Consider the following 22,456-nt stretch of genomic DNA (forward strand, 5'->3'; position numbering starts at 1 on the left):
CTAGCCATTCACAAGGCTGGTGGGTGCTATGCTACTCTAGCACTCACGCTGCATCTGGAGAAACACTGCAACTGCTGAGAAAGGCAGAGGCGGAGGAAATGATGCAGTCAGCACTCGTGTAAAGATGGTGTGCATATCTAAATGTGAACTACGTGTAATATGCTTGAGTCAAACATAAGTGACAGCAGCTACTTAAGGAACCAGAAAGTGATGAGTGTGGTCTGGCCCAATGCACACTAAGATCCACTGCGATACTCTTCTCTATATATGCGGTAGGTGGGAATGGGGCTGGGACAACTAGATTCAATGCTAGGCAGTCATGATGAGAAAGCCAAGAAGGAAATTACAGGTTTTGCAACCAGGAGACATCAGTCCAAAAGCTGGCTGAGCCCTGGCTAAATTTACCCTCTGCTCTGACTGCACTGAAAACAGACGGGTGCTTCCCCTACTCAGTGTACCAGTGTCAGCTCCCTTCTGCGACAGTCGCAGAGTACACAGATCTGTCTCATTATTGGAGTCACAACATTGTCAATGTAGGCAAAGCAAAGAGAGACAAGTAGGCTCCAGCTCTGCTGTAGATGCAAGGCACGAGGCTAGACCAGTACAATGCTGCAGTCTGTGCTTTAGGAAGTTATTATTCCATGTGTCTTTGAGACATCTGCTCATGATATAGCCCAGGCTGGCCTCCATCTACCAGGCTGAGATTAAGGTTCACACCACCTTTTTATAAAATTTTAGTCCCAATCAACTTTTCCTCTCATGGTCTTCTGACATGGTAAGTATGATGCTTCTTTTTTACAAACACATGTGGGTGGAACTTACACAGGATAAGGTTTCTTAAATAACTGAAGACACACTGCCTTACCGTTTTTCACTTGATTTAATTGACAAATAAATACAAGGGAATTTGTGTGAAACCACTGGCATGTAGTAAACTTTAAAGAATTTATTCCAACTTCATTATACTTCTGAGAATGGGAAATATACATCGTTCACTTAGTAAATGCTCATGGGTTTAAACTTACATTTTCTCCATTTGCAGAAATATGTAAACCATTCTGATAAATGAAAAAAAATGTACAAAAATTTTTCTTTTGCTCCCAGAATTCAAAATAAAGCCAGAATAACATTTTTACATATTGAAGCATTTAACTGCAAATCCAGAATGCAACCCTGTAAGGCCCTGCAAAAGCAGAGTGGCTCCTAAGGGTCTGGAGCAGCGACAGAGGGTTCCCTTGTGAGCACCCAAAGCCCCTCTGCCGTCAGTATTTTACCTATTCAAACACAGACGTTGTTCCCACTGGAAGGACTTGGGCACCAAACACTGGTGATGCATGCTATACTGACTCCCAAAAACAAGAATCAGAAGATGACCCACAATGGAATGAGCAACCCTAAAGACGCAGTGCACAGTGGAGTCTGGGGACCAATGTTAGTGTTCTGAGTTATACGAGACTTTGTCACAACATAGCACCTCATTATGTATCTAGTCAACACTCCACAATCATAAGGCTTGGAAGCCCAAGTTCCAAGAATATGAGACTAACTTTAAGGTACCACTGTAAGACAGGCCTTGGGCAACTGCATTAGGAGCACAGCCCGCTGCCTCACATGCTCTAAGGGTACACAAAACAGCAGCAGGGAGGGCAACAGGGCAGGGACTTCCGCTTACAAACTGCTGTTACACATGCCGGCAGGACTAGAGCTACTTCCGAGCTGTGAGGACCCCATCCCTGCACCCGCAGGAGAGTATGATCTGCTCCTGTCAGGAGACTCAGCCCAGGCAACACTAAAGAGGACAAACTGTGCCCTGTAGAGTTTTTGATGTAAAAGTCAATGTACTAAAAACCCAGGAAATTTTTTCATGTAGATGTAGAAAGACTCTCATGCACTTGGGTGAGTTCACAAGCTGTACTCTTGGCCAGAGGAATCACTCTTTCTGTGCCGAGGTGATGGCGTGGTCTTGGTTGGAGATGGGGATGCTGTACCAGGGGAATCAGTCCCTCCATCGGAGGTACTTGGTGAGGATGCCAGATAGGGAACTTTCTTTCTTCCAAGGAATCCTCCTGCTTCAAACCCTTTCTTCCGGAACTCCACTCTATGCTCATTTTCATCCTCTGCTGACCTTTTCTTGGGCTCTGACAAACCGTCTGCTGTTCTATGCATCTCCGACCCCCCATCTGATGCTCTTACACATCTTACCTCTGTGCCAGGGGACTTCCTCTCAGACACAGCGCACTCCCCTATTGCCCCCTTCACCTCAGCCTGGGCTGGGCCCATGTGACCATTTTCAGGGACAGGTCTCTCTCCATTTCTGTTGAGATTAAGAGTCTGGAAGTCCCTGTAGCTGTGGAAGCTCTCAGTCCTCCTTGCTCTGGCTAACAAGGGGCTCTCTCGGTAAGGCCGCGTGGCACCATAAGTCGCCGCTTCAGGGATGGCTTCGTGGTGCTGGAGCTGAAGGCTGAAAGGCAGATTTAAAGATGACAGTTATGATTTCACTCCAAGGTCTCAGAAGCATATCTCAGCAGTTAAACTGCCAACTAAAACATATAAGGAATGTTACTATCTACACTTTCTATATAAAAATGTATTTGTCAAGTAGATCATACCACATACAATTACCAACTAAAGTGATAACATACATACATTCATAATCAAGCAAAAATTTAATAGTAGGGGAAAAGGAAAATAAGTGTTTAAAAGCAATAAGGAATCAATGTACTTCAATATTTGGTCCTTGGATTCTCAAAATTTGACATTTTTGTCAATATGGTTGGAAAAGGCAGAATATTTCTTTGTATGTGAAATTAAATAAGATAATTTAACCACTTTTGGTTAGCACTGCACCTGAACAATGAGAACAAAAACTCCACAAAGTATCCAGTCGATATGTGATCTTCCGCTACACGGTGAGCCACCACCACCTGACGACAGTGCAGCTGTCAGTCCTTCCCTGCAGTGCTGGAATGACAGTGTCCCATAGCCTCAGGCATTTGGACCCTTAGTCCCTTAGGTGAAGATGTTTGTGAGAGTGTAGAAGGTGTGGTTTGCTGGGGAACAATGTCCCTGCGCAAGGCTTTGGGAATTTAAGGCCTTCCATTTCCAGTTCCCTCTCTGCTTAGATCTTGTGGTTCCGGATGTGAGCCCTCCGTCTCCTGTTCTAGCTGCCATGTCTGCGGCCCGCTGCTACTTCCCCACTGTGAAGGACTCTTAAACTTAAGCTCAAATAAACTGTAAGTTATCATGGTTATTGTGTTTTATCACTAAAGAAAAACAACTAATAAACTTCCAAAGTAAGTTAAAAGGCAAAGAGTGGGGGGTGGAGAGCAAGGGTCAGACTCAGTGGTAAAAAGCATGTTTGACATGCATGACGTCTAGGTGTCAACCACAGCATGTGCCAGACACACAAAAGACATTTTTTTCCTTGCACATTACATATGTATGAAACTGTCAAAGAACACACTCAATAAAAGTTTAAAATGTTTTCCTCTGAAAAGATGTGCTATGGATACAGATAAAAATTTATATTTGAGCAATTCAATATCAACACATATGATTCAAACTGTATTCTGTCCCCAGTGGAATCAGTGCCCTCAGGCCCACCTGGAACTGGACTCGCGAAGGCGGCTGTGCTGCAGCACAGAGGTGGCGGGGCTGATGTTGGGAGTGGCACAGCGGGACGTGCTCAGGTCGCACTGGTCCAGAAGCTTGAGCAGCTCCTCCTCAGTGGGGCCGCCTGCATCTTAGAGAGAACACTCATTCAAATCGCAGGTCAAAGGTCAGCTGTGCCGACCCTCCCTCCTTTCCCTCTCTCGGCTGTGCATCACCTACCCTTGTCCTCAGTCTTGTTGACCATATCCATGGCTGTGGTCAGGTCCCACATCTGGATGCTGCCATTGGTGTGGCCAGTGAACAGGTATCGCCGTGGCCGGGAGCCCATCCTGCTGGAGCCCTCGCACTCTCGCACCGTGAATGAGGAGATTGTGGTGCAGTCTACAGCCTGGATCTCACAGATTCTGAAAGGAGAGGTGGTGCAGATCAAAGGAAGCAATTACATATACAACTGAACATTTTCAAAGTCACACAAAGAACCTGTATCTAAAATAGTTTTAAAATGGTCAAATCAAGTCTTGGTTCTCTGAATAAGAAAAACTTCTCACATGTGAGTGTGTTCTCAACTGAAATATAGATATGAGTTAGTCACAAAAGTCATCTTGGGAATAAACAAGTCTTCAAAACAAAGATGTGAGAAAACAGAAAGAGAAAGAAAGAGGGAGGGAAGATGGAAATAAAATACTCTGGTGTTTAAAAACAAAACACCCTACAGTTTATGCACAATTCTTTACAATGTAAACCCACAATGGCCCCAGATCCCTGAGTCAGAAGTAAAGCAGTCCAGCAGGGTAAGAGGTTGGACCAGGCCAATGGAGCAGTCCTGTTAGCCACACAGACCACACACCCTAGTGTCATCTTATGTGGAGAAAACTTCCTACCACGTGTGAGGTCTAAGTCATTTCTCCTTTATTTCAGTGAGTACAGCTTTAAGAAAAGATGTATTTGATATGTGTGTAAATGCCTGGATGTACTCCTGATGCCTCAGAAGCCACAAAGTAGCACTGGATTCCTTGCAAACAGAGTTACAGGTGGTTGTGAGCTGGTGGAAATTGAACCTTTTCTTTCTGCAAAAGCAGCATCCATCTCAACGGCACCCAGTCTAAATCAATAATTGCTTTGGTTTGTCAGAACGATAATCTTTTTCATTATTATTCATATTAAGAATTAATGTTTATTTATATTTGTAAAATGACTTAATTTCTTAAAAAGATTATATTTCTGGTTTATTTTTAAAATAAAATAAATTAACTGAATTCTACAAAGCAACTTCTGCTTGTTCTTTTTGTTACTGTAGTTTCCCTCTAGATCATGAAATCCATCTCATGCAGAAAACTTTCTGAAGTAACACAAAGGGGGACATTGATGAGGTAGTTATGAGACATAGCGTGTTAGCCAGAGATAGAGCTCAGCTTAGTAAGTGCCTAGCAGCTGCTACACTAATCATAGCGTAATCTCTACATTCATTTTCTTAACAAAATATACAAACAAAATCTGTAGACATATTAGCCATTTTCTTTTATAAAATTTATTTTCTATATTCTTTGTTTACATTCCAAATGCTTTCCCCTTTCCTGTTCCCCCTCCCCCACTTAGCCATTTTCTAGAATTCATTTATTAGTTACTAATGACTATATGCTATGTCTATATTAGCCATTTTCTAGAACTCATTCATGAATTACTATTGACTATATGCTATCTCTGATAGAAATAAAACCTATCATCACTCAGAGTTTTTTCATTAAAACACCATATAACCAGACACAGGCCAAATAAAGTTAAAAGAGCAACTCTAAAAACATCAAAAGCATTAGCACCATTTAAAAGAAAACCTGTCTGTGAATGATGGCCACTAGGGATCTCACTTGCTCATGTGCTGCCTGGCATGCAGAAACAAAAGCAAACAAACCCAGCAAAACTAGAGACAATCATTTTCAAAGTTAAACAAAATGGCAGAGAAGCTTATGTTTGCAAACGTCCACTGTGGTCAGGATTGAAAGGGCCTCTGTTGTCGTCACTTTACCAGATGACGTATGTTCCAAACAGTGGGACCCTTTTCTATCAGACAACCGATGAGGTCACTTAAGGTGAGTTTATATAGCTAAAAAGGACACTATCAGAATTTAGAGCGTCTGATGGCCATGAAATCCACTGTGGTCGCCATTAAAACTAAGAGAAACAAAAACAAAAACCCCTGAGGACCAAAGCAGACAAGAAGGGCTCAACAGCACTCAGGACCAGTGTGGGCCCTGGGGAGAATGAGGACAAACTTGAACCAAGACAGCTGCTAATCTGGAGCCATGGCCACATCAGCCAAGGATGACCAGCTGCCTTCCTCTGGCTGTACCTAGAGTCAGGCATCTGTAACGTCCCATCTGAGAGACACACTTAATACACTTGTGCGTGACAGGAATGTCAAATCCCAAGGCTCCTCGGCCTTGTCTCTCAGTGTATTCCGTCCAGAGTCACTGTGACTCTCAGTGGCTGTGCACTGGTGAGTCCCTTTTCTATAGGTGACCAGCATGGGGAAGTCTGTCTTCACACGTCTGCTGAGTCCCCTTTCTATAGGTGACCAGCATGGGGAAGTCTGTCTTCACGTGTCTGCTGAGTCCCCTTTCTATAGGTGACCAGCTTGGGGAAATCTGTCTTCACGTGTCTGCTGAGTCCCCTTTCTATAGGTGACCAGCGTGGAGAAGTCTGTCTTCACATGTCTGCTGAGTCCCCTATCTATCTATAGGTGACCAGTGTGGGGAAGTCTGTCTTCACATGTCTGCTGAGTCCCCTATCTATCTATAGGTGACCAGTGTGGGGAAGTCTGTCTTCACATGTCTTCTGAGTCCCCTATCTATCTATAGGTGACCACCATGGGGAAGTCTGTCTTCACGTGTCTGCTGAGTCCCCTATCTATCTATAGGTGACCAGTGTGGGGAAGTCTGTCTTCACGTGTCTGCTGAGTCCCCTATCTATCTATAGGTGACCAGCGTGGGGAAGTCTGTCTTCACGTGTTTAGCTAGCACCTTCCACCTCTAACAAACTGCACCTGCTTCCTGGGAGACAAAGGCAACTGCTGAGCATCAATGTCTTCTGTGAAATGTCACCTTTTTCCAGTCGATGATAGTCGGACAAACAGCTTGTTGGTGATGGGAACAACTTTCTGGATAAATACTTGTTGATCATCTCGCTCTCCAAAGGGCCCTGTGCCAGAGAAGAGAAGGGCAAGAATGAGGAGTGCTTTCATCTTATTAAAGCACATCAATACTAACACTCCTCTCCCCAACAACTCTCATGCCTGATGTGGCACAAGCCCTACAGAGACATCATATACAAGTGTAAGGCAAAAGTATGTCAATCTGCGTTCAATTTCACAATAGAAATATACAATATTTCCTTTTTAAATATTTCTTTGTGTATGTGGGTCTATGTTCCTGTGTATGAGTGTCTTTGTGTTTGTATGAGTGTCTGTGTGTGTCCCTGTGCCTAGAACCGGTTGTAAGGTTTATATATTACAAAATAGAACACTAGGAGAGCAGGTCTGACAAGACTCACCCTCGGGATGCTGAGATGACCTGCTGTTCCAGTTCCCTGCCTGACCCTGCCTCATCAGAAACTTACTTCAAAAACAGCTTCAGGAAAAACTGCTAATCCCGGATGATCTACCTGAGATCATCCAGCCTTTCACATGGTTCCAGTCAGGGTTGCAGTCAAGTCCTGAACTTTCTTAACACATAAAGACTGGATAACAAATAATGCCAATCAGCTTTGACTTAACCATTTTTCCAATTTTGTTTTGGGCTCCAAACAGGGGCTCTTCACCCCAATTCAGCAGGAAGCAATTATAAGACCGTTTCTTAAGTTGGGATGGATGGTTTTGGTTATTTTATAAATTATAAATATGTGGATGGGGGACAGAGCCTAAGTAGACTCTGAAACAGGTCTGCTCCTAACAGCACTCCTTTCTACAACAAGGAAGAAGATGAGCATCAACACCTTTAAGCTAGCCTCTGGGCAGGAAATGCTTCAACTTTATCTGCTGACAATGCTGTCCAAAAGGACAAATGGATGCAGGATAATCATCTGCTACGCTTTGCCAAGACAGGGTGAGCTAGTCCTTCATAATTCCCACTTCACTTAAGATGTGTCGGCTGTTCTGGGCCAGAAGGCTGAAGATAGATGCTCCAACATTATAAGGAATATTAGGGACTGTTCAGGAGGTAAGATGTCTCTGTCATTTCTATGAGTTTTGGAAGCTGTATGCCTGTGCTTCCTGCATACTCAATATTTCTTTTCTCTCAGATGTCTGATGGGGTTGAACACTAGATAATTATAGTCTCACAGAGAAAATTAAGTTGTTTAAGATTTAAGAAAATGTTTTCTAGATCTAAAAAGATGGTTTTTGGATAGTAATACAAATTAAAACAGAGGATGATTTAGGTATAAATCATCGATATAATGAATTGGATGTTATAAATTATTATACTGTCTTACAAATTTCATAATTTTATAATTGTATTCAATTTATATCTTAGAGAAAAGGAGCCTTTTATTGGACTAAAAAGGGGAATTGTTGCGGTTTTGTCTTTTTTAAGTGCAGGCCCCCAATAACTGGTGGCTCAGAGATGGGAGAGTCTGAACAGAGACCCAAGGGAGCTATGTGACCTTGTCCCCAAGTTATTTCTGACAAGTGAATAGAGATACTGACAGACAATAGCTAGGTAGAAGAAACATAGGCGGGTTTAAGGGTCCTGGGTCTGGGGCAGGGGGTTGGTTTGGAGAACAAGAGGGAGAAAAGGTGAAGAAGGAACAAGGAGACAGAGCCTTCAGTAGGTGAGCCATGAAAACACGGCCCTGAGGGCTGGCCACTTGGAGTTAAGAGCAGCTCAGAGGGAACATAGTAATAACTCGGGGTTATGACAGGAAATAGAGTCTAATAGCACAGCGGGTAGGTATATGCCTGGCTCTGGCTGATTAATGCTTATTAAAAACACAAAGGTTGTGTGCATCCTTAAATGATCAAAGGCAGGGTAGAAACCCCAGATTGGGATGACAACTTTCTACAGCAGAGGCAGCAGATCCCAAGTACAGTGCAAGAGGAGTGCTTCCACCTCCTCCCTCCCAGACACTTCAAAACTGTATTCCATGCACTGAAGACTTATTAGCTGAGGGAAAAAGGTCCTTAAGGACCTGCATGGTCAGCACTATAAGGACCCTGTGAGGCTATGCTTAGAACCTGGTGACTCAGAAGAAGGCTTGGGAGTATGGATCCGATCCCTAGCAACAAAGCGGGGGAGAGCAGATATGAAGCCATTTTGTATATGACTGCTGTGAAAGCCTACATGCAAAACTGTAACATCTTCTGAAGACCAACTGTAGCAGAGTACACTGGAGTGCTAAGATGCCTCAGCAACTCAAGACACTTGTCACCAAGCCTGGTGATCTGAGTTTGATCATCGTTTGAACATTGACTCCAGTAAGTTATTCTCTGACCTCCAACATGTGTGCTCAGGCAAGAGTGTATGCATGCATGCGCACGCACACACACACACACACACACACAACTTGTTCAAATGACTTTGAAGATTAAAACATAAAATTCCCGTGTCAGCCCTGGTCCTGGATCTCCATCTTTGCCGATGCCCACCGATGTCATTTCCAGAGGAGTAGCTTCCATGGCTCTCTGTCTCCTCCAAGGACAGGATCTTGAAGGACGCTAAGGGAGTGGAGCCTGGCTGCGTGGAGATCATCCCTCTGAACCGTGTCACTGTCCATGTGCGGACATGGTTGTTGTCAGCACACACTGGAAAGAGAGAACACAGCACGTCACCTCCCCATTCTAAACACATTTCTTCTCTTACATTAAGCAGATCATAGGACATCTGAAACAGCAGATCTCGGATTTATCTTAAAACTGTACTAGATTTGCTTATAGTAAGCCAATGAGAGAGAAGTGGGTCTGGGGAGGTGATCGAGTGAAGACACCTGCTGCCAAGCCTCAAGACCTGAGTTCTACCTCTGGACTCACACGGCAAAAGGCGGGAACTGACTACTACACAAAGGGGACATCTTTGTGACCCCATCCTCCGTGGTCAGGAATGCTTGTTTCTCTTCACAGGATTTGAGTGTGGTGCCAGCACCCACCTCAGAACTCACAACTGCCTGTAATTCCATCTTCAGGGAATTTGATGACCCCTCCTGTTCTCTGAGGGGAGCCTAACATATGACAAAAGACATTCACATCCAACACACTTAGCCAGACGTCATGGCACATATCTGTAATCCCAGAATCAATCAGATCTCTACAAGTTCTAGGCCAGACTGGTCCACATGGTGAGTTCCAGGATAGCCAGGACTACCTAAAAAGACCCTATCTCATAAGCACCCCCACGCCTTTAATCCCAGCACTTGGGATTTGAGTTCAAGGCCAGCCTGGTCTACTGTGTGAGTTCCAGGACAGCCAAGGTTACACAGAGAAAGTGTCTTGAAAAACCAAAATAAATAAATAAAGAAATAAATACATAAATAATATTTAAAATGCTTAATTAAAAGATTTTTAAAAACCTAATAAAGACTCTAATGTGACTACAAATGAGTAATAATTATTTATCCTTTAAGATGTGTGGACAGTGCTGGTTACTAGTTTACAATTATTCCTGGTTTAGGCTATTTAGGATCTGAGTAATATAAAACACCCCTTTCTCAAGCTTAAAAAACTTTTCAACATTGTGTCTTATAGGACTTTGCCCTGGTTTTATGTTGCTAATTTCTGAGTAGGAATGTTATTAAATGACCATAGAGTGCATTACTTCTGAAACTCTCCACATTTTTGTCACATCTAAATGGGCATGCTTATTCCTAAAATATTAAGTCATTGAGGCAAGAAATATACTTTTTTGCTTGCTTTAACAAGGAGGGAGATTTAACGTGCCATTTGTGATAATTTTAAAAATGTCTGTGAATGCTAGGAATGTAGAACTTTTAATATAAACATCACAGTTCTTATGTCATACAATGTCAGCACTGTATTTTAAAGCACACTTTAGAAAGAAACTTGGAGAATACCAAGCAATAATTCCTGTGTACTTTTTAGCAGTATATAATGAAATCCTTAGTTCTCAGGCCACTAGTGACATATAGGAGATGCAGGTAAGGCATTTAGACAGTCTTGTAGGAAATGGCCCTCTGGTTTTCCTAAGCTTAGGACGACTGAGAAGACAAAGAACTAAAGAGATCATGGATGAGTCAAGTGTTGATGAAAGAACCTTGTTCATACTCCTCCTGCAAAGCCCCATTTCAGATCCTCAGATGCATACCACAGAAAAAGCACGTGGCTGCATTTACGCCAAAAGCCACCAGAGGGCAGAAGGGTTGAGAACACAGAACACTGCAGACTTGTGCTTTAAACTGGGCCTTTAAATTCAGACCTATGTTTATGTACAGCACATCCAAGCCAAGTCAAAGCCACACTCCTTCAGTCTTTCAGGATGCCTCCTCTCTCAACATAGGCGTCCCAGGAGACGGAGTCATCCTATACCTGACACCAGGTGCTTCTCTGACAGCATGATCTTGGTCACGGGGCTCCGGTGAACCGTGAATGTCTGGAAGAGCTGAGGCCCGGAGCCGACCGTCTCCGGATGCTGCACAATTACTCGCACGGCCCCAGAGCTCGTACCGTAGGCGATCTCAATCCAGTTTCCGCTGACACCTAGGAGCCACAGGTCAGAGGAAGTGCGTTATGCAATGACTAAAGACGCCTGATTGTGAGCCTCAGTTATGACAGAAGCCCAGCAGAAGCCAGAGCCTGGGAGCAAGCAGGGCTCAAGGCTGCTCACAGCACAAAGTCTACTTCCTCTACACATCTTTCTTGACCCTTCACTCTACAGTGAAACTGCTCCCGGCCCTCCTGAACGGTCTCAGGGTTGGCTGTGGTAATTATACACTAATTCTATGAATTCTCATGCCTACCTAAATCTGCTCTTTATTGATAAAAACTGAATCACCTTTCATAGTGCTGAGACACAGTACCAACTCAATTATCAATTCAGAGAATAATCCTGTTGTGCCAGACCCACCACCAGCAGAGCATCACCCCATAGCAGCATTCCACTGAAGCATGCTGGGAGTGGCCTTGGCCTTTACTTCTGCTATGGCTGCCATGGTACGGAGCCATCCCTCACTTACCAAGTATCACCCACACTAAGAGTATCAAACGCCACACAGTGGGACAAGCACACTTCTTACAGTGCTCACACCACACTGATGATCCTTCTGCCTCTTCCAATCTGCCCTGGCTCAGCTGTGGCTCCACATTTCTCTTCTTTTCCTTCCTATTTTCAAAGGCCTATTTTTATTTTATGTGTATGACTGTATCACTTGCATGCATGTCTGTGCACCAGCTACAGACCTGGTACACCCGGAGCAGAAGAGAGTGGAACTCCCAGATCTGGAGTCATAGGCAGCTGAGGTCTGCCATGTGGTTCTAGAGTCAGACCGGTCCTCGGAGGATCAGCACTTGCTGAAGCTAAGTCATCGTCCCAGCCTTGGCAGCTTTCCCTAGACTGGTGCTACACCCCAGCACAGATCAAAGACAAGCAGACACGCACTCTAGCAAGCGTTGCAGGTACTTCCTGATCACCTGAGAAAGCCACCAGTCCAAGGGAGGAACAGAGGGACTCTGTCAATCAGAGACCCCATTTTCCTGCTTCCTAAGTCTTGCCAGCATGAGGAAGGGCTTTTCCCTTTGGGTGGTTTGATTTCTAAAATTTTCTCAGTTTTACCTCTAATTGTAAATTAGATTGGGAGGAAATCCATACTTCATTACACTCATTCTACAGTAGAGTCCAGTGAGCTTTCTCTAAAGAAACAAGTAGTAATTAAGTAGTCTAAATTCTGCTTTCCACAGTGTCACAACCTATCTCTATCTAACTCTATCACTGAAAGCAGCTAAGGACAATGCACAGAATAAATAATAGAAAGAAATAGGGGAGGGAGGGGGGGAGGAAAAGAAGGAGGGAGGCAGGGAGGCAGGGAGGCAGGGAGGCAGGGAGGCAGGCAGGCAGGCCGGCAGGCCTAGCATGAGTGGTGAGTCTTCAGTCATTTCAGCATGCACTACAATTCTTTGGTGCTGATGGTCTCTTGTCTAATGAATCCAGTCACGTGATGCCATGATCAAGCAGCACATCTAAGCACACAGTCTGTCCCCAGGCACGTGTGAACACATTAGTGTCTCTCAGCATTCTCTCATTACAGGGCATCTTTGAGATCAGTAAACTCATAAATACATGCAGTCTTGAGGGTCCCTGAGGCTGGGGTGTACTGACTTGTTTTGGGGGTGAGGTAAACACTCAGTGCAGTGATGGCATCATTGGAAGGGTCGTGATAGAGCTCAGTGACAAGGAGGTCGTTATCCTTCATCCGCAGCGGGAACTTCTGCATGTCTGCAGACAAGAACATGTCTAGTCAGAACGACAGAGGGTCAGGTCTCCGCGCCTGCGTATAAAGGGTCTCTATCATCGATGCTCACCTATGTAATATATTGATCCATTGTTGCATCCCAGGAGGAGGAAGGAGCCTGCAGTGTCGTAGCTGGTTATCGGGACAACGTCCTGCACCTGACGCAGTAGGAAGAGAGCATCACGTCTACTTTCTGCTCCGACTTCCTCTGGGTGTTGATTCCTTGGGGTATCCCAATACCCAGTTCTAGGAAGCCTAGACAACGAGCATCTTTGCGCCCCATGAGCTTTGAAGACACATGTTCTAGTTGTATCCCACCGCAGCCCGTGCTCTCTGAAGCCAGATATGTCACCTCTTGTTGCTGCTTGTGGCAACTACGCCACAGCCTCAGCAAGGACCTGGAAGGCCACGTAGAACCCCGCCACCACCCCTTTCGTCCTAAAGTGCCAAAGCCACAGAGTGAATAATTAGAGCTTGTGACCAGCACAAGTGATTTCAGACACAGTGCAGCTGCCTGACAACCTGCTACAACTTCTTCAAGTAGACAGTGTCCTGTCTTACTATTCTTAGTAAAGATTCTTCTAGAAACAGCAGACATAAAGCTCCCCTGTGTTTTGTTTTCCAGGTACTGGAATTAAACAGCATCTCTTCAAAGCAATCAATCTGGTTTGCAAACAGGTAACCACGTAAATCCAAAGGACTTAAGTCACCACAATAAATAAATAAATAAATAAATAAATAAATAAATAAATAAATAAATAAATAAATAAATCCAAGAAACAGCACAAAGTGGCGGCAGCAGGAAACAGGGGTGAACAATTCTATCATCATGCCAGAGAGGCTCTAAAAATCCCTAATGATTAACGTTGTGAAGTTCCTCATACAAAGGCCAAGACAGACAGACACCTCAGCAATTAGCACTGCTCCGAGGGGCGGAGCTGCTCAGGCCTGTTTCCCAGCAACGATGAGATCCACATGGAATCTGGTTCGTGTGTGTTTGTTTTATGTGCTACAACCTAACACAGCATTTGCTGAACTTCAAGGTGTGTCAGGCCCAGAAGCAGGGTACGTAGTCTGATCCTAGGGGACAGAAGGGGTTGTCATCTCAGCAGAGGTTGGGGAGGAACTAGAGAGCATGGGGCTTCTGGGACGTAATACAAGAGAAGAAAAGCAAGGCAGAGCCTGGCCCACTCCAGCTCCACACAGGCACCTGAGACTAAAGATCTCTCTAAGCTGCGCACACGCAGGAAGCTCTGCTGTGTCCACACCACAGCTGCACGGTCCCGAGCTGCACTAAGATATTTCTGCAGGACCCTGGGTCAGGGCTCTCAGAAAACAGGCAGCATCTCATGTAGCATGTCACAGCCCTTGTTTCTGAACTGGAAGTAAACTGTCTGAGAGTGAAGGCTTCTTGCCTGCCACTCCCCATGCTCTGGCCTCAGCTGGCTGATCTCACTAGTTCCAGTACTACAAGACAACTTCCACTCCTACACGAGGGTCTCCACAGCAGGAAGTGGAATGGATTCTAAGGCCTGGAGCCATGTTTTCCTGTACGACTGAAGCTTCTGAGGCTCATCTCAGGAGAATGCTGTCCTTGGCTCTGCAGGAAGGTGGGTTCTATGGTAAGTTAAAGCAAGTAACCCTTCCCTGCTCAGTCCAGCCTACTCTAATGCCACAGTGTTTACTCTGAATCCTTGGGCAGGGGCAGTATCTCCTCCTCAAATTCACCCCCCACTGTTGGAGTCACAGGACAGGTTGTCATTAAACCACTTAACTGAGAGGTCTCCAAGCCTCCCAGAGATGCATGAAACATTCTCTGATCCTTTGAGAGGCAAAGTATGTGTGTCGCACTGTGGCTTTCAGGACTAACGTCCACAGTATCCTATGTATTCTGATAGGAGAATAAAACTTGTTGTTTAAATCTATCTTCAGATTTTGGGAAATGACGCTTACAGGTGCTATTTCTGCCATGTCACTTAGGCTGAGCTACCCATCCAACAACACTGAAGCATGCTCTCCACCGGGACATTAGGGTGTGTGTGTGGGGGGGGGGGGGGGTATGAGTGCTCTGCTGTATGAGAAGGGAATGATTGAAAAGGAATGAGAAATAAAGCCCTATTTTTAGCTCCACTAGATTGGTTTTTAAAACATTTCATCAACATGTTACTAAGGCAGAGCTGAGAAGCTAATAGAAAAACCTAAATTTTTCAGTGTTTTGAAGGTTAATACAGATGCAATGCTTAATAACTCATCTGACTCTAATATCAAACACATCCTGACTGTACCACTAAAGCAAAGAACTTGGGGGCTGCCCTGTGTACTTCCTCGGCTATTTGTGGCTAGAATGCTGCTGAAGGCCAAGTCAGAAGCGAGTCAGTCAGTGCTGCAGCAGCCTGGGAGCCAGCCTCCAGTCAGAGCTGTCTGTTGAGATCTACAGACAGGGCTGAGGCTTCACAGTAGACCCATCTCTGCAATGCCCTAGGGAGAAATACAGCTGGGTTACGAGGCCAGTTTGCTGCCTGGATGCACAACTTTCCCAGGTCTTTCTAAAATGTGCAACAAATTCATATGTCAGATATGGTCTTTAGCCATGTATATCCAGGCATGAAGAGTCAGGTAATATACAGACAAAACGCCCAAGACTAAGATCTACAACAAGGTCCCTAGAATGAGTCTCTGGATCTCAAAGCTATGCAAGCCTTTATGCTTAGCTCTAGCAACAGTGAAAGGCCAACAGGACAATAAAGGCACTGCTCCTTCTAGGGTCACAGTCCAGCACATCCGTGTGTGGACAGCATGGCTCTGCTGTAACACAACTGGCACAGAGCAGAACATCCTGACGATGCTCCCTCGGGGCTGGGTCGGAGCCTCTCCACTGACCACCACTGAAGGCCTTTGCCCTGTTTATCACAATACATTTTATGCAGACCCAACTTCTGCATCTTTACTGAATTCACACTTTCCCCACTGCTCTCCCTGACCTGAGGTTCACCCAGAGTTACCAGGTCGTCTGCTCCTCAGTTCTAAGGTCCCAGCACTGTTCCTCCTCCAGAAACCTCACGGGTCAATCGTGTCACATCCCCCCATGGCTTGTCACTTTTAAATCAACCCTTCGCCTCATCCTGTCATCTGGCTCAGCTCACTTGCATCCTGTTTTCTAGTCCTGATGCCTGTATGGCCACACAGATGCCCCTAGGGTTCCCAGTCATCAGTGTATTTGCTGGGCTCATTCCAAGACCTCACCATACCAAATTGTTGGACGCACAAATATAGCAAGATATAGTGTCTGAGGTCACCTCTGTGTGCGTCACCATTTCTAGACTACCCAGCATTATCTAATGTGAATGTCATGAGATTAGCTGGGGTCTGTTACTCAGGAACAACGATAAAGATGTCAGTTCCGTTTTGGAACATGCTTCATCCGGTTGGCCGAATCTATGGATGCAAACCCAGGACTATGGAAAGCTGGCTGCACTTTTGAGTCCACACAGGGAGTAAAGAGGCCACCGTGTGAGAACTGCTCCAGCACTAAGGCCTGGACCCTCACTGCCGCCACTTTCTTCTACACTGTCAACCTGTTCAAGTTCCTTCCAGCCCCGACATCCCTGCATCTTTCCCTGCCTCCCCAGCGCTCCGGTGTTACCTTGTTTCAATAACCTTGCCAGCATTGTATTATCTCAGCCACCGGACTGCACTCACCCACGTGAGACTCCCCTCTGTCAGGCCAACACCATACTTTCTTTCCCTGCATTCCTGTCCACTCTGTTCCTGTCCCAGTTCTCAGTACTGATGGATCAGCAGGCCATGAAAAGTATGTGATTCACAGCGCCTGCAATCCTTGGTAGCACATGTCCACATCCACATACTCCTGTCTTTCCTCTGCCCATTACCCTCTCCTTTGTGCCCTACACTCCACACCCTCCCCACTCCTGGAGAAGGCGCCACCTCCCTCCTTGCAGCCCACAGTGCTTTCCCTGCAATGCCCCTCTCCAACTACAACTCAAGCCTCTCCTACCCGAGGGGAAAGCAGTCCTTAAGTACAGTTAGCATAGGAGACAAAACAAAACACTATCTTCAAATTATTACTCGAGAGCCCATTTCCTTCATCCTGTCTCCTCCTTAGGCCCTGGATATGTTTGGCTTACTACTTTCTGGTCTCCACAGTCTATCTACCCAGACTCATCTGTGCGTCCACTCAGGAAATAAAGTCTGCTTCAACTCCTATGAACACAGCATGATGCCTAAAAATCTCAGAGAGATGGGGGAAAATGCAGAGACTCAGTTTAAAGCTGTCATTATATAAGGGTAAGAAACTCCTTTAAAACAGTAAAATGTCTGTGTACTCACGGTTGTCAGGAACTCTATGGGAAGGGGCACTGTTGGCAGGCAGGAAAGGGTTCTCACTTGTGGAAGAAGCATTGACTGAGACTAACCTGCCAGTGCTGCGTGACGGCATTCCACACGCCCACTTTCCCTGTGTGACTCGTGGCCACCAGCTGGTTCCCAATGAAGAAGAGAGCGTCTACAGGAACACCAAGGCTGAACACACCTTAACCAGCAGAGAAAACAGACGTCAGTCCAGTGCCGTGCTCAATGGGCAGAAATCAGGCAGCCCTGTACATTCTCAGGCATCCATTATGGAACCCCGAGAGCCGGCTGGGCAAGCTTACATGGCTATCTAGTGTTGTTTCATGCTGTGACTCTCTGGGACTAGGCCGGACCCAGTAAAGCCTGCTGGGAATTCAGAGCTAGCCTGCTCATGGACTAGATCTTGGGGAACCACTGACTAAAGGTATACACTTGGCAACCCAACTATCTGAAAAAGGTATCTAAAAAAATGCAGAAATAAAGTAACAGAAGACCAAAACATCACACTGTATTCAAAACAAACATTTAAGTCTTTAGCCCAGTTTTCCAGTATTTACATTTCAATTGAACTAATTGAAAAAAAAGAACTGTATAAAGCAAGCAGCTTTCTGAAAGAACACAAGATGAATTTTAACAAGAGTCCCAGTTCAGTAGAGGAAAGCACACTCATCTCTACTACAGTGCACAGACAACAGAAGGGAGCGCAGTCAGGACAGTAATCAGAGGGATAAAGGAGTCAGGGAAGGCCTCGGTTTTCCAAAGGCGTGGGCACTATCAAGCTGGAGAATCAGATGACTGGGTGGGGTCGAAGGGACATCTACACTCAGGTTAGACTTCTGGCTCCTCTCAGGGGGCATACCTGAGCCTGTCACTGGCCTGTCTCCAGCCGGGTCTGACAGGCTCTCAGAGACCATCACCACCTGTACTTCCTGTTCCTCCAACATCATCCATCTGTCCTGACCTCAGACGCCCACACACATGCTCACACCTGCACTCACTCACTCACACTCACATCCTGACCTCAGACGCCCACACACATGCTCACACCTGCACTCACTCACTCACACTCACATCCTGACTTCAGATGCCCACACACATGCTCACACCTGCACTCACTCACACTCACATCTTGTTTTTAACGTCAGAAACAAAGCAGTAAGAAAGATGACAGAAATGGACAAAGCCAATACTCAGCAGAAAATATCAGTAGTCCTGCTGGGAACATCTCCTCTTAAACATTTAAGTGTCTGTATATAAATACATCTTTACATAACAGACACAAGTACATCACCTGCCAACCAAGACAGAGCAAAATAAGCTATGAGGCACATATACTTCCAGCCGTAACAAAAACAGTTGAAGGATAAACTGCACTTCAAAGCAGAAGGTACTAATTCTACATCATACACACAATTATTTACATAGCAGTACTGCGGTTTTGAGGCAGGAAAACTTTTAAAACCAGCTGAAGTCGACTTAATTCAGTCCTGCTGCAGAAATTAAAGCAAGCTCATTTCCTCCTGAGAAGGTGGGTTTTGGGGACTACAAGGCCACCCCATGTGAGGGGGAGAAGTCCCAGTGGGTGAGGTGCTTCCACCTCAGAGGGGAGTGCCTAACTGAAGACCTCGGACAAGGACTCGCTGAGAAGAAACAAGAGAGGGAGGAGGTGGAGAAAGACAGGTTTGCTATCTGGCATACTGCTCCCCAAAACAAACAGAAAGGATAATTCAAGTAGGGTGTCAGCTGGTACAGAAATTGTTGCTAGCCACAGAACTTCAGTTCCGAGTGAAATGACTACTGGGGCATGAATACCTCTAACACTGTCAGATGTTTGACTGCGAGACTCCAAGGCCAGGGCACATCACAGCTGGGGAGTGCCTGGGATCAGCATTTACAAACTCTGCCCGACTCAGCACACCAGCATCTCCCAACTGATCAGCAGTGTTACAAACCACTCACAGGACAAAGCAGACTGGGGAATCTCAACTGAGCAGACTCAGAGAAGTTTCACTATTCAGAGCCAGAATTCAAGAGAAAAAACAGCCACAGTTTTTTGAAAATATTATTTACAAAAATGTTTTAACAACTTTTTATCCTTTCAGGCCACCCTGTCTTTACAGAGACCAATAAAAACAATGTATCTCAACAAACTAAATACAGAAATAGACTTAGCAATCACAAAAGATGTCACCACAGGGCTGTCAACTTGGTAACAGTGCTTGTTGTACAGGCATGAGTTCAGATCCTGGGCACACACCTGAGGAGAGAGGAAAACGTCCTGCACGCCCATGTGCTAGCATGTCTAAGGTAGGGTGTGAGCAGAGACAGGGAACCACCGTGTTCATCAGCCCAGGCAATCCCAGCAAGGCCCGAGTCTCAAGGGAATAAGGCAGAAAATGGAGGAGCAGGACCCCCACATCTTTCTGTGACTCGACAGACAAGCGATGGGCATGTGCACTCACACACAGACACACATGCACACATGCATTCACCAGGCATGTGTACTCCAACACACAAAAATAAAAGTTTAAAAAGACTACAAACTGTAACCAATATTACTTGTCTTAAAATTTCTTTTTGGAAAACATCTCTTTTCATTAACATGTGATTTGAATCACCATGCAATAAGTTTAGTATTGCTATTTTTATATCAACAAGTAGTAAAAATTCCAAGTTTTATTTCTAGTAATATGAATGGCAATAGATAACAACCTGGACAAATACCTTTTGGTCTGGACTAACTTAAGAGAGCTTTGGTTCTGAGACCAAAACAGTCTGAGAAATTCGGCTACAGAAGCCAGACAGCATGAGCTACTTGGCCACCTTCAGAGAATAGTGGAGGGACCATGCTGCCGCTGCATGGAAGCGCCCCAGGTTGTACCTTAGTGCCTTCTCTAACACAGCACGCCTCACACAGGAGCGCTCTGACCACCGGCCCCAGCAGTCTTCACACCTATGGCCACTCTCTCCTAAACTCCAAACTTCCACAGGCAGCGACAGCCAAGCACAATGTAAAAGTCTTCCTACCGATTTCACTTCCGCTTCCTCCGTCCTGAACACTCCACAGGATGATGCTGCTCTCTGAGGCCACAGCCACCATTTTGTCCTTGTCCCCATGAGGACCTCCAACCACCTTTGCGTTTAAAGCCACCCGTTCAATGGTCCAGTCCAGGTATGGGCTTGTAAACACGTGCTGCCATCCTGAAGATTCTTTGATTCTGTTAAGAATAGACATGCAGAGTAAACTTAGGGGTGAGTGAGAAAAAGAACAGAAATCACCATAGCAAACTAACAACTAAAAAAGACCCACATCCTCCATCTACCTAGATATACTGAATATAATTTTTGATTTATCATCTACAAAGACATTATTCTTGATCTTACATTTACATATATAGGACATGTGTCCACAAAAAAAGAACTAAAATACTGTATTTCTCCAAAAAAAAATTCAAAGAAAAATTTTAAGATTGTTCAGGTGTGGTCTGTTACTATGCGCTGTAATGCTAAATTCTGTACCAGAGGGTCTAGTTGCCTTCAAGTGAATTCTCACAGTTACAAGCCTTTTTTATGCAAACCTTGTTCTTTAAAACTACTGGGCAAATAAAAATGGCAGCCAATTACTGAAGAGATTAGAGGTGGGCCTGTAGGATGTGGTGAGAGGAGGAAGGCACCCTGAGAGAAGAGGGACCACGAGCACATGGCCAAGAGAATCAGCCAGTACCTGGAGGGCATCTCTGGGGAGGAGGCCAGGCCAGAAATAAGAAAGGTGAATTAGGTAAATTACCCCACACCCAGTAACTGTCAAAGCCAAATAAAACAACCACAATCTGAGTCTCAACCATTTGTAAGCTAGACAGAGATACGTTTACATTGGCTTATCTAAATAAGACACTGAGTTCCAGCCAGTGACAGTCAGCATTTGAGAAGTTTGGGTTCTTTCCTGTTAGCAACCACATGATGTTACTGATGTGACTGGCAAGAACTTAAGTCTCTGCTCCTCAGATGACATTACATCATAACCCTAAACATCTCAGTCTCTGAATACTGGTTTGTACAGGTCAAAACCGGGCACTGTACACGCCCCCTTTGTTCTCCACCCTTCCAGTCTCTCTCTGGGATGAGGTCTTCGATGTACCTGAGACTGGACTGAAGCAGAACTTACCATGTAGCCCGGGCTGCTCTTCCCACCCCAGATCTCAAGGGCTGAGACTATGGACTTGCACCTCCATGTCTGGCTCCCATTTATAATAAATTTCTCTGTCCTGTATGAACTCAGTCGGGTCTTAGACTGGTCTTCTGTGGGAATGAGCAGCCAGCCCCCCGGGTTACAGCCTGATTCTAGCACCATGATGAACAAGTCAGCAAAAGTGCGTCTTGGTTCTGCCTAGCAGGAAGAAGGACACAGTTGCCCTTTACACTGACGTGGTGAAGGCTAACCTGGCTGGCCACTGGCAGAACATGTGCTACTTAATTAGCACAACACAGGCACGGGCCTCTGTTTGCTCAATACTACAAGTACAACTCAAACAACACATAATGAAGCCTTAAATGACAATTAAAGTTTTCCTTATTTAAGCTTCAGAGCAATAAAGGGTAAAATTTACCAATTTTTCCTAAGCATTGGGAAGGACTGTAATTACCCTTCTCGGCCACCAGATGGGAGTGATGTATTGAGATAAACAGGAAACTACTCATCCAGTAAACTAAAGCTGACAACCACTGAGGAATAAAGTGGACTTTCAGACTCTCAGACTGAGCACAAAGCCAGGGTTGTCCACACTTCAAGACTAACAACACATGCTGTTGGGGTGTAGACACACGGGGCTCCCAAACGAGTGAGCCAGCACATGTTGGTGGCCTGAAATTTAAAGGATGTTGCTCCTGTAAGCCAAGATGCAGGAACACAGACAGCAAGCACTCTTTTCCAGACAGCACACTTGTCTGCAGCCATCAGGACTGAACAGGGTGAAACATTTCTAATCTGGAGAGCATGACTACACTATTTCACGACTTAACTCAGTAAGGC

General features: G+C 45.2%; 1 protein-coding gene across 4 annotated transcripts in view; it reads right to left on the reverse strand.

Moving 5' to 3' along the window:
• Positions 1 to 861: 861 nt before the first annotated feature.
• Positions 862 to 22,456, reverse strand: part of Kctd3 (potassium channel tetramerization domain containing 3) — a 36,627-nt gene continuing 15,032 nt past the window's right edge. For 2 of the 4 annotated variants that reach the window (XM_052200397.1, XM_052200400.1), the window contains 10 exons: positions 20,455 to 20,645; positions 17,493 to 17,608; positions 13,130 to 13,217; positions 12,927 to 13,043; positions 11,141 to 11,311; positions 9,251 to 9,406; positions 6,711 to 6,807; positions 3,832 to 4,016; positions 3,604 to 3,742; positions 862 to 2,461 (listed from right to left, as the gene is read on the reverse strand). In XM_052200397.1, coding sequence (XP_052056357.1) covers positions 1,903 to 2,461; positions 3,604 to 3,742; positions 3,832 to 4,016; positions 6,711 to 6,807; positions 9,251 to 9,406; positions 11,141 to 11,311; positions 12,927 to 13,043; positions 13,130 to 13,217; positions 17,493 to 17,608; positions 20,455 to 20,645 — 1,819 coding nt within the window. In that variant the 3' untranslated portion in view covers positions 862 to 1,902. The remainder of the gene's footprint in view (positions 2,462 to 3,603; positions 3,743 to 3,831; positions 4,017 to 6,710; positions 6,808 to 9,250; positions 9,407 to 11,140; positions 11,312 to 12,926; positions 13,044 to 13,129; positions 13,218 to 17,492; positions 17,609 to 20,454; positions 20,646 to 22,456) is intronic. The other 2 variants (XM_052200398.1, XM_052200401.1) reach the window with 2 other exon arrangements.

This window comes from Apodemus sylvaticus, chromosome 12 (genome assembly GCF_947179515.1).
Source record: "Apodemus sylvaticus chromosome 12, mApoSyl1.1, whole genome shotgun sequence".
Taxonomy (NCBI): domain Eukaryota; kingdom Metazoa; phylum Chordata; class Mammalia; order Rodentia; family Muridae; genus Apodemus; species Apodemus sylvaticus.